The sequence below is a fragment of the Anolis carolinensis genome, chromosome 4 (assembly GCF_035594765.1).
Source record: "Anolis carolinensis isolate JA03-04 chromosome 4, rAnoCar3.1.pri, whole genome shotgun sequence".
NCBI lineage: Eukaryota > Metazoa > Chordata > Lepidosauria > Squamata > Dactyloidae > Anolis > Anolis carolinensis.
Genome location: NC_085844.1, coordinates 181,803,891 through 181,816,268, shown reverse-complemented (window position 1 = coordinate 181,816,268; position 12,378 = coordinate 181,803,891). Strand labels below are relative to the sequence as shown.

General features: G+C 44.8%; 1 protein-coding gene across 4 annotated transcripts in view; it reads right to left on the bottom strand.

Moving 5' to 3' along the window:
* The window catches only part of efcab14 (EF-hand calcium binding domain 14), a 29,962-nt gene extending 28,620 nt beyond the window's left edge, over nt 1-1,342 (bottom strand). For 2 of the 4 annotated variants that reach the window (XM_008116358.3, XM_008116359.3), the window contains exon 1: nt 836-1,331. In XM_008116358.3, the coding sequence (XP_008114565.1) occupies nt 836-1,071 (236 nt within the window). In that variant the 5' untranslated portion in view covers nt 1,072-1,331. Of the gene's footprint in view, nt 1-835 lie in introns of all 4 variants that reach the window. The other 2 variants (XM_062978332.1, XM_062978333.1) reach the window with 2 other exon arrangements.
* Nucleotides 1,343-12,378: the final 11,036 nt, after the last annotated feature.

The window sequence follows — 12,378 nt, the reverse complement described above, 5'->3', positions numbered from 1 at the left end:
ATTATTATATTTACATCCTGCTTTATCTCTCCCAAAGGAGACTCAATGCAGCTACGTATCTATTATTCTTATATTTATTTATACCCCGCTTTATTTCTCCTGAAGAGGAATCAAAGTGGCTATGTTTCTATTATTATTATTTATACCCCACTTTATCTCTCCCAAAAGGAGACTCAAAGTGGCTATGTATTTATTGTTGTTGTTGTTGTTTATTAATTAATACCCAATTGTATCTCTCCCAAAGGAGACTCAAAGCAGCTACGTACAGTATATGTTCTTTTTATTCTTATATTTATTTATACCCTGATTTATTTCTCCCGAAGGAGAGTGAAAGCGGCTATGCATATTATTATTATTATTATTATTATTATTATTATTATGTGCTTCTACATCAGGCATGGGCAAACTTTGGGTCTCTGGGTGTTTTGGACTTCAATTCCCACAACTCCTAACAGCCTCAGGCCCTTTCCTCCCCCCCCCCCCAGCTTAAGCAGCTGAGGGGGGAAAGGAAGGGGCCTGAGGCTGAGGAGTTATGGGAGTTGAAGTCCAAAATACCTGAAGCGCCAAAGTTTGCCCGTGCCTGTTCTACACAATGTCAAATGCAGTTTGACAGCACTTTAGCTGCCATGGCTCAATGCTATAGTATTTTGGAGATTCGTCGTTTGATGTGGAGCTGGAGCTCTCTGACAGGCGGCTAAACAGAACACAGTTAGAAATCCCAGGCTTCTATAGCACAGCGCGCTATCAGTTAAAGCGCTGTCAGATAATTCTGCAGTTTGTCAGACTTTCTCCCTGAATTCCCCCCGCACTCGGCCCTCTTTTCCGTAGGCCTCACTTGGAGAAGCGCGAACGGGAGCCGGGCAGCCCAAAGCCATCTCCGTAATCCGGGTCCGAGGAAGAGCTGCTGCTGCTCTCGGCCGACTCGGTGCGGAGGAGCCGGTGTCCCGAGGCGGAGCCCTTCCTCGAGTGCCGCTTCTTCCGCCCACTCCCGCCGCCACCACCGCCGCTGCCTCCGCTGCCCCGTTCGCTGCCGAGGCCGATGAGGGCATTGAGCTCCTTGCGCTTCTTCATCCTCTTGTGCTGCTGGGCCGGACTCCGGGCCCCGCCGGAGGGGGCTCCCGACTCCGGGCCCCGGCTCGCCAGCTTTGGTGTCTCGGGGCTCCGTCGCCGCCCGCTTTGGGGCCTCAACGGCGCCGGCGCGGTGCTCTCAGAGGCCGGCGGATGCCCCGCTGCTGCCGCTTCTCCCCGGGTGCCGCTCTCGCCTCGGCGGCCGGAGCCATGACAGCTGAGGGAACTTCGCTTCCGGTAGGCCTCAGGACCCGGCCGCAAGATCGGCGCCTCTCATTGGCCTAGAGAGGGGGCCGGGGCGCTTTGTTGACGTCAGCCTTCGCCGGCCAGTATCGGCCCCTCTTATTGGATAAGAAGGGCGCCGGGCCTGGTCTGCCCCTCACAGCTTATTGTGTTGTCGAAGGCGTTCATGGCCCGAATCACTGGGTTGCGGTGAGTTTTCCGGGATGTATGGCCATGTTCCAGAAGCATTTTCTCCTAAAGGATATTATTTGAGAACTCAGAAGTGCTGGACCACTCTAACAACCACCATGTCAGACTACACAGAGAAGCCATTGAAATCCTCACGCATGTGGACACTTAACAGAAAGGAGGAAACCGTGAAAATGAACAAAATTTGCTACCAGTATTACAAAACACCAGAATCAGGACAGTAAGTAAAGAACAACACTCAGAAAACAGAAATTCCAGACAAGAAACAATCAGGGTCAGCTATAATTCCCAACAAAGGATTCCCCCAGGCAGTAAGCAGCCAGACCTTGAAGTGAAATGCTATTCAGTGCTCATCAAGGTGGCCAATTGCAACATTCACACTTGCCTCAGGCTGACAGTTCTTTCTCCCACACTGGACTTTCCACAGATATATAAACCCCACTTGCCTAGTTTCCAATATACCTCACAACCTCTGACGATGCCTGCCATAGATGTGGGTGAAACATCAGGAAAGTATGCTTCTGGAACATGGCCATACAGCCTGGAAAACTCACAGCAACCCAATCTACAGACTGACAGCAGCAAAGGGGTAAAAGAACCTTTAAAATGCAGCCTGTATCCCGAGGCGTGCCAAAATCCAAAACCGCCCACGTGAATGACACTTGTACTGATTCCCAGTGTTATCCATGCTGTTTCCCAAATGTAGGCCTTTCAAAAGTTATGGATTTCATCTGTCAGAGTTCCTCATTGCTGGATAAGGTGACTGGGGCTTCTGGGAGTTGAAGTCCAAATCAATTAGACGACTCAAATTAGGAAAACTGCACTGGATGCTAATAGTAATAAATTGGGCAGCTTACAACAAAAAATAAAATACAAGCATATTACATAAAATTATAACATCAACTATTATCAACACATATAACATAAAATCAAAATAGCACAATTTTAAAAACACAGGACATCTTTAGATAAAACTAGCTGCCTTCAATTCACAGCTAAAGTGCCAGAATGTCAACCTCATATGGGCCCATTTCAGCCTACTCAAGGTAAAAAGCCTGCTTTAAAATCCGTGTTTTTTGGCTGAATTGAAAGCATTAAAGGATCTTTCAGTCTCTTTTGGGAGAGTATTCCAGAGCTGGGGAGCCACCACAGAGAAGGCCCTCTGTTCTCCACCAACTGCGCTTGAGGCCGAGAGAAGGGCCTGCCGATCTCAAAGGCTACACCGGTTCATAGGGGGAGATGCGGTCTCGAAGATAAGTTGGACCGAAGCTTATAGAGCTTTATAGGTAATAACCTGAACCTTGAATTGAGCTCAGAAACATTTCAGAAGCCAATGGAGCTGCTTTAGTAGGGGCGTGGTATTTTCCTATAGCTAGCTCCAGTTAGTAATCTGGCAGCCGATATTTGCACTAGGTTCAGTTTCTGAATCATCTTCAAAGGCAGCCGCACTTACAGTAGTCCATTCTGGATGTAACTAAGGCATAGACCACCATGGCCAAGTCAGGCTTTTTGAGGTACAGTCACAGCTGGTGCACAAGTTTTAACTGTGATGGCCCTCCCGACCACCACCAACACCTGAGCTTCAAGTGTCAGCGATGAATCCAGAAGGACCCCCAAACTGCGGACCTGTTTCCTCAGGGGGAGTGTGATCCCATCGAGCACAGGTTGCCACCCTATACCCTGATCAGCTTCACTAGGCTTGTGCAATTTGGGTAAACTGCGATCCGGTTGGGTGTCTCAGATTTCAAAGGGGTCCCAATCCATTTTTCAAGAGTCCCCCAAATTTGGGAGGACATAAATCCATTTTTGATCTGGGAAGTTGAGAGATTTGTTTGTCTATCCAAACCATTGGTGGCAATGGGGAGACTTCCCACAGGCTCCCCTTCCAGTCATTTTAGGCATCATGTTTGTCATATCCTACATTAAGACCTGGATTAAAAGCATCAAAGTTAGGATACCACTCTTTCTGCAATCCTTTCCCTTCTGTCTGTAGAAAAGACCGGGTTTAATGCTTCATTAAAGCTGTTTTTACTCTAGAGGAGACGAGCTGAAGGCGTGTGCTCTACCTGTAGCAGGCAATTTTCCAAGGAATTTCAAGGAGGCTTCCCATTTCCCAACGAAGGAAGTGTGATCGACCTGGAGGTATCCTACCCTGGGGTTCCTTTAAAAAGCCCTCTCTTCTCTCTTGATTTGGAGGCACTGAAGTGGTGCCTCCCCCCCCCCCCCTTGTGCTTGTCTTTGTAGTGGCTGCCTCCCTCCCCGCACTCCACATGTAACCAAAGCAGCTGGTTTCTGCCAGCCACTGTTCTGTTGCGGCCAGTAAAAAATGGTGGCAGAGCCCATGCTGTTACGGGCTTCCGAACCAACTGAACTAGCCAGAGGCAATTGTCCATAACAAATCCATGTACAAGCCTAGTGGATGTATCAAGAGAAAAAAATCAAGGCACCCTTTTATGAAAATCAATTATTATGACTAATTTATGACATAATTTGTCCCTATGCAATTAAGTCATAAGAGAGAACATAGGCCATCTTCAGCCTCTGGAGAATCCTGGTATGAGCTTCCATTTTCCCACAACAGAACAATATTATCTTCAGGCTCCGATGAAGCCTAATAATTTTTATTTCTTTAATTGTATACCACCTTTCTCCCAACATAGGAACTCAAGGTGGAAACTGTGAACATGATACACTATGAGGCAGAATGAAAGCTGAGCATGTAAATATGACTATAAAAAATCAAATCTCAGTCATGACATGTAAATATTAAAATACAATAAAAACATTATTAAAATTATGGTTAAAAACGAGAGCGCCTCCTAGTGTGATTTTTTCCCACTACAGATCTACAGTTAAGACTTCTTTCTGAGCAACCCTTTACTTACTTTACTTAGGCGATCCCTCGTAGTTCGAGGACGATTGTCTTCCATCTCTATTGTCTTGGGGGGGGGGGGTCTGTAGGTGGCTGAAGAGACCTATTCTTGATCTGCATGTTCTACCACAATGAGGACATCTGTTTCCAGGTGGAAGGCGGTCCCGGCCAGGATTGGCTTGATGGGCCTTCCTCTTGGCACGTTTCTCCCTTAAGCCCTCCATTCATGACTCTTCAAACTCCGCAGCACTGCTAGTCACAGCTGACCTCCAATTAGAGCACTCAAGGGCCAGGGCTGCCCAGTTCTCAGTGTCTATGCCACAGTTTTTAAGGTTGGCTTTAAGCCCATCTTTAAATCTCTTTTCCTGCCCACCAACATTAAGTTTCCCGTTCTTGAGTTCGGAGTAGAGTAACTGCTTTGGGAGACGGTGATCGGGCATTCAGGCAACGAGGCCAGTCCAGCGGAGTTGATGGTGCAGGAGCATTGCTTCAATGCTGGTGGTCTTTGCTTCCTCAAGCACACTGACATTTGTCCTCCTTTCTTCCCAAGAGATTTACAGGATTTTTCTGAGGCAACACTGATGGAAACGCTCTAGGAGTTGAGTGTGACGTCTGTAGACCGTCCACGTCTTGCAGGCGTAGAGCAGGGTTGGGAGGACAATGGCTTTATACACAAGCACCTTGGTATCTCTACGGATGTCCTGATCATCACACACTCTCTGCTTCATTCTGAAAAATGCTGCACTCACAGAGCTCAGGCGGTGTTGTATTTCAGTGTCGATGTTGACTTTTGTGGAGAGGTGGCTGCCAAGGTAACAGAAATGGTCAACATTTTCTAATGTTACACCATTAAACTGTATTCCTGGCATTGAAGCGGGATTAGCTGGTGCCTGTTGGAAGAGCACTTGGTTTTCTCGATGTTCAATGAGAGGCCAAGCTTCTCGTATGCTTCTGCGAAGGTGTTTAGAGTGGCTTGTAGGAATTCATCGGCATATTGGAGTTTTATAACAGATGTTGTGGTGACCTTGGCTTTGGCTCTCAGTCTGCTGAGGTTAAATAGCTTGCCATCTGTCCGATAGAAGATTTCCACTCCGGTGGGAAGCTTCCCATCAACAAGGTGAACTATCATAGCGATGAAGATGGAAAATAAGGTAGGGGCAATAACACATCCCTGCTTGACACCTGATTCCACCTTAAATGGGTCACTTTGGGAGCTGTTGCTGTCCAAGACTGTTACCATCATGTCATGGAGGAGCCGCAGGATGTTCACAAATTTGTCAGGGCACCCGATTTTTTGGAGGATGGTCCAGAGAGCACTGCGATTCACTGTGTTTAATGCCTTTGCAAGGTCAATGAATGCCATGTACAGAGGTTGGTTTTGTTCCCTGCATTTTTCTTGGAGCTGTCGTGCAGTGAAGATCATGTCCACTGTTCTTCTGGAGGGACAGAAGCCATTCTGGGATTCTGGGAGGGTGTCTTCTGAAACAGGGAGAAGCCATTGTGGATCGGATTAACCTGTGGTCTGTCCAGCAGTCATCAGCACCTGTCATGGCTCTTGTGAGAAGCACATTGCAGCGGTCTCTGGCACATGTAATTACATAGTCCAAGAGGTGCCAATGCTTTGACCGGGGGTGCTTCCATGATGTCTTGAGCTTGTTTTTCTGGCGGAAAAGCGTGTTGGTGATGACAAGGTTGTGCTCTCCGCATTTGGTGAGAAGCAAGATGCCATTCGAGTTGCTGTTTCCGACCCTGTCTTTTTCTATGATCCCTGGCCACAGGTCGGAGTCCCGTCCGACTCTTGCATTAAAGTCCCCTAGGAGGATGATTTTGTCCTCCTTAGGTATATCTGATAGGATGGTGTCCAGCTGACAATAAATTTTTTCCTTGATGTCTTCATCAGCATCTAGTGTTGGTGCATAGGTACATATGATGGTTGCCTGTTGTTTTTTGGCAAGGTTAATTCGGAGGGTTGAGAGTCGTTCGTTGATGCCAGTGGGTGCTTCAGTCAGGTCTTGGAAGATGCCTGTGCGTGATTTTTTTTAATGTGTGGAGGTCGGTGCACGGCCGGTCAACACACAGTCTTCACAGAGTGAGGTCCCAGCAGTGGTGTGGTTAACACGAGAGTGGCTTCTCAGTCTGTTGCAGCCTTCTTCCACCTTCACAGCCGTTGTAGCATGTATCATGTTATCTCCTGGGAGTACATGACTCCAGTGGTTGTGCCCTCAGGTTCATTGGAACACGCAAGCCCCTCACCACGACAAGGTGACAATCCATCGAGGGGGTCTGAGCAACCCACATATCTGTTTATTAATTGAACACATTGTGTGTATTTGATCTGACATTATGGTTGAAAATGTACTTGTAACGAACAAAGAAAACCAATTTTGAAGTATCACACAAATAACACTTGTTATGTCTTATTTTTTCAGTTTATAGCTTTTACTATACATTAAAAAATAAAAACACAGAATATTATTCAAACACATGCAAAAACGTCAAAGGGAAAAAAGGGGATAGGGGTTGTGGAGCTCTGGTTAATAGATTACAGATATAAATATCTGCTATATCGCGAAGGAAGAGGAAGGGGATTGAGGGGAAAAGGAGTTTATGTTTCTAACTGGAGCAAATTATAGGGAGCGGTCAACCCTCCTGCTTAAGGAGCTCCACTGGCTGCCGTTCACCTTCCAGACCCAATTCAAGGTGCCACGTGATCACCTACAAAGCCCTGAACGGTTTGGGACCCTCCTACCTTAGTGATTGCCTCTCCCCCTACGAACCTGCACGATCTCTTCGTTCGTCGGGGGAGGCCCTCCTCTCGCTCCCACCTCCGTCACAAGCACGGTTGGTGGGGACGAGAGAGAGGGCCTTCTCCGTGGTGGCCCCCCGGCTCTGGAACTCGCTCCCCAGGGAAATCAGGCAAGCCCCCACCCTGGTAGCATTCAGAAAGAGCTTGAAAACCTGGCTCTTTACTAAAGCCTTTAGATAAAGATTGCTAATCCAGAAGCAATCTGTATCTGTGACCATTCTTGTACCAGTTTGCACTTTTTACCTTTGTCAACTCGATATAGACACAGGGTCTATTCCCATCCCAATTTGCACTCCCCAGAATTTGCAGCACTTTATCAGTCATCCCGTGTTTACAATATTTATATGGTGCACCTTACCCAGTCTACTTTTACAATCTCTCAGTTTTAATCCATGTTTTTATTAGTTCTTGTTTTTTATTGGCTAATGTTTAATTTTTTTTATTGTGCAAGTTGTTGTCTATTGCTGTGTTTTATACTGCTACTGTTTTTATTCGGGCTTGGCCCCATGTAAGCCGCCCTGAGTCCCCTCCGGGGAGATAGAGGCGGGGTATAAAAATAAAGCTATTATTATTATTATTATTATTATTATTATTATTATTATTATTATTATTATGTTTGTAGTTATTACATCTAAATCTTTCACACTAGTATTATACACATCTAAAGTTTTAAAGTTCCAAATGTCCTCTATAGCAAAGTACAAACATTCTCTTGTCATCTGATGTTGAGACTTGTAGTCATATCTTCTCATATCCAGTATTCTTTCAATATTCTTTTTCAGGTTTTGGATGTATTTTGTCTAATTTTAATTATGTAAGTCTTCTTCTTTATTCGGTCGGTCGTTTCCGACTCTTCGTGACCTCATAGACCAGTCCACGCCAGAGCTCCCTGTCGATCATCGCTGCTCCCAGTTCCTTCAAGGTCAAGCTAGTCACTTCAAGGATACCGTTCATCCATCTTGCCCTTGGTCGGCCTCTCTTCCTTTTTTCTTCCATTTTCCCCAGCATCACGATCTTTTCCAAACTTCCCTGTCTTCTCATGATGTGGCCAAAATATTTCAACTTTGCCTCCAATATCCTTTCCTCCAGTGAGCAGCCGAGCATTATTTCCTGGAGGATGGACTGGTTGGATCTTCTTGTGGTCCAAGGCACTCTCAGGATTTTCCTCCAGCACCAAAGTTCAAAAGCATCATAATCTTTTCCAAGTTTTCCTGTCTTCTCATGATGTGGCCAAATTCCTTCATCTTTGCCTCTAATATCCTTCCCTCCAGTGACCAGCCGGGCATTATTTCCTGGAGGACAGACTGGTTGGATCTTCTTGTGGTCCAAGGCACTCTCAGTATTTTCCTCCAGCATCAAAGTTCAAAATCATTTATCTTCCTTCATTCAGCCTTCCTTATGGTCCAGCTCTCACATCCATAGGTTACTATGGGGAATACCATTGCTTTGACTATGCGGACCTTTGTTGCCAGTGTGATGTCTCTGCTTTTCACTATTTTGTCAAGGTTGGCCATTGCTCTCCTCCCAAGAAGTAAACGTCTTCTGATTTCCTGGCTGCAGTCTGCATCTGAAGTGATCTTCTTGCCTAGAAATATAAAGTCTGTCACTGCCTCCACGCTTTCTCCTTCTATTTGCCAATTGTCAATAGATGTGGTTGCCATAATCTTGGTTTTCTTGATATTTAACTGCACCCCGGCTTTTGCACTTTCTTCTTTCACCTTGGTGATAAGGCTCCTCAGCTCCTCCTCACTTTCAGCCATCAGAGTGGTATCATCTGCATACCTAAGGTTGTGTCAGGACCCAGGCTGCAGAGCACCAATAACCTTGCGCAGAGACCAGATTCTATCTAATATCTTTATTAAAGAATTATATAAAGTCAATAAAAACAAGTGAAGAATATAGTTCAGAAGCAGACCTTTCAGGAAAGGCCAAATATAGTCCAGGAAAATAATGTCCAATATAAGATATTAGAGTTCAAAGTTATAATCCATTAACCGAAACACACACTTTGCCAAGCAATAGTGTGGGGAGATGACAAGGTCTTATAGTCCATTGAAGCTTGACAACAAGGCTGGAACTTAAGCTTGATTCTTGGCTGGATCAAAGACTTGAAACGTGGCAACTTGAAGCATGAAACAAGGTCCGTGGCAAAACGTGAGGCAAGGCAAGACTTGAAACTAGATCCGGGAAGCAGGGAACAAGGAATACGAAGTCCACACACGATCTCTCTCTCAAGCTGATCAAATGACTCCGCAAGGTTCCCCTTGCGGCAAAACCCCTATATAGGGTCTTGTTTTCCCGCCAACAGAACACTTTCCCTGGAGAACAAGAAGCGAAACCCAACTCTGTCCAGATGCATGACTCCTTAGAATTTTCCAAGGGAAGCAGACCTAATTAGCTAGTTGTTTGGCAGCGATTCTGAGACTCCGGCGATTAGCCTCCCTGACTCCTCTATCTCTATTATAATTGTCCTTTCGGGAAAACGGGGGAGAATTCTGCCCAAGGCTTGTTTGGTTAACTTCCTGAGGACAAACATCCTCCAGGTGGAGAGGCTCGGATTCAAGCTGAACCGGTGGAAATCCCATGTTTTCCTCCTCGTCTGCCACAATAGCACTAGGAACGGGACTACAAGGCCCATGAGACATCACAGGTTGTTAATGTTTCTTCTAGCAATTTTAACTCCGGCCTTGGAATCATCAAGCCCCACGCGTCGCATGATGTGTTCTGTATACAAGTTGAATAGGTAAGGTGAAAGTATACATCGAGGCGCTCAAGCCTCAGCACCGCGTCAAGGTAACGATCCTTTGATTCTTTTGATCCTGAGATTTTTATGATCCTTTGAGTCTTATGATTACTGAATACAGTGACAGTATTCTTATGGTCAGTGTAGAGTAGTATTTCTCAACCCGTAGGTCCTCAGATGTTTTGGCCTTCAACTCCCAGAAATCCTAACAGCTGGGAAACTAGCTGGGATTTTTGGGAGTTATAGGCCAAAACACCTGGGGACCTATGGGTTGAGAAATACTGCTCTACACTGACCATAAGAATACTGCCACTATATTCAGTAATCATAAGACTCAAAGGATCATAAAAATCATACTCGTGTAGACTCATATAATGCAGTTTAACTGCATTATATGAATCTACACAGACAATGTGATGCAGTTTGAAATTGCTTTATATGGCAGTGTAGATGGGGCCTGTTTGGAGGAATAAGTCAAAGTTATACTCCAAGGCCCTCTCTACACTGCCATATAAAATCCACATTATCTGATTTGATAATATGGATTATATGGCAGTGTAGAAGGGGCCCAAGACTATTTGAAGGGAAGATTCAGCACCTTGGATAGATCCTTTACCATTTGAGCAGATCTCCTTGGCCAATGGATGTCTTTGAACTCAGGTACACAAAAGCCCCTTCTACACCGCCATATACAATCCAGATTACCTCCTTTGAACGGGATTATATGGCAGTGTGGACTCATATAATTCAGTTCAAAGCAGATAATGTGGATTACCTAATTTGATAATATGGATTTTATGGCAGTGTAGAAGGGGCCTCAGATACACAAAGCAAGAATGAATTAGCCTCTTTCATGCTCACTTCTCACATTAAACACCAGCACTGGTTGCCCCCTTTCTTCAGCATCTCATCTCTATCTGAGTTCTACTCTTTGGATGAACTGGTGACTCAGCATCTTCCTTGCATTGCCCTTTTCCATCTGTTTTGACATCATGTGAGCCCCTATAAAGAATTAGTTCATAGCCACTTTTACTCTTTATTCTAGGTGAACACTGGTAGTTTTAGGATGGAGAATTAATACATTTTGATACCATTTTAACTGACATGGCTGGATGCTATGGAGTCCTGGGAGTTGTAGTTTCACAAAGCTTCCTATGCTAAAGAGTGCAGGTGTCCCACCAAACTACAAATCCCAGGATCTTATAGCATGGTTGCCATGGAAATTCAGGTGGTCTCAAACTGCATTATTTCTACAGTGTAGATGCACCCATAAAGTACATTTGCCTAGACAGATTGTCTAACTAGAATAATGAATAATGGAAGAGATGTTGTTCATTTCCTGACTGAAGTAATACTACAGGTATTTGCATCAAAAAAGGTGAAAAGGCAATTGTTGCCCTTGCCCTAAGCTTGAGGATCAGTTTTGTCCCCAATAATTATGGTAATTACACCATTTGCTGTCTTGTCTATACATTCAAAAACAACCTTGCTTATCATTTAGAGATCTTCCTTGAAGACACACAGCACCAACAATTCAAATTAACACCCAGCCTGAGGGATGTTCTCATTCATTCCAGTAATACTAGATATTCCAGTAGCAGCAGGGGAAAACCACCAATATAGGCCAGGAGTCATAGGGCATATGGCAGAGAGGGGAAACAATATTCTCTCCCCCCACCCCCACCATGATTAGATTGAACTCCAGAAGATATTGCCCCCTGCTTTCCCTTTAGCTCAGGCATGAGCAAACTATGGCCCTCCAGGTCTTTTGGACTTCAACTTCAACTTCCAGAATTACTAATAGTCGGTAAACTGGCTGAGATTTCTGGAAGTTGAAAGCCAAACACCTGGAGGGCTGAAGTTTGCCCATGCCTGCTCTAGTTGCTCATTGCCACTGATATATGAATCAATTTATCAATTATTTGCATTGCTGCACCTCACAATGTATATTTTGCATGCTCTGTTTTATCCTGCTTGCATCCTACTTTTAACTGTTGGATTTTACAGTGTTTTGTATAGATGTTTGTTTGATGTTGTTCCTGTAAATGCATATGACCATTGGTTGGAACATTAATAAATTGATTGATTGATATAACTATCATAAATAATATGATATGCTTCAACTCAGTTCAGTGATTTGTTGAAGTTAGCATCTGCTGAACTTTCCAACCCCCCCCCCCCCCCTTTCCTTTCATTTTTTTGCATTTGCAATTTTGCAATTGTAAGCACGTGGGCTGGGATAGATCACATTTGTAAACTGCTTTGGGAGACTATTTGAGAAAAGAGCAGGGCAAAGATATAATAGATATATATAATTAAAATATCTAATCTCAGCAAGGTTCTAATGCAAGAAATCTGGCATTTTGAAACATAGAACTGGTAAGTCTCAATCCAATAAAGTGAGGCAAACCATAGAAACACTGGGACCTCTTGCAGAGCAGGTGAACTGATTCTTCT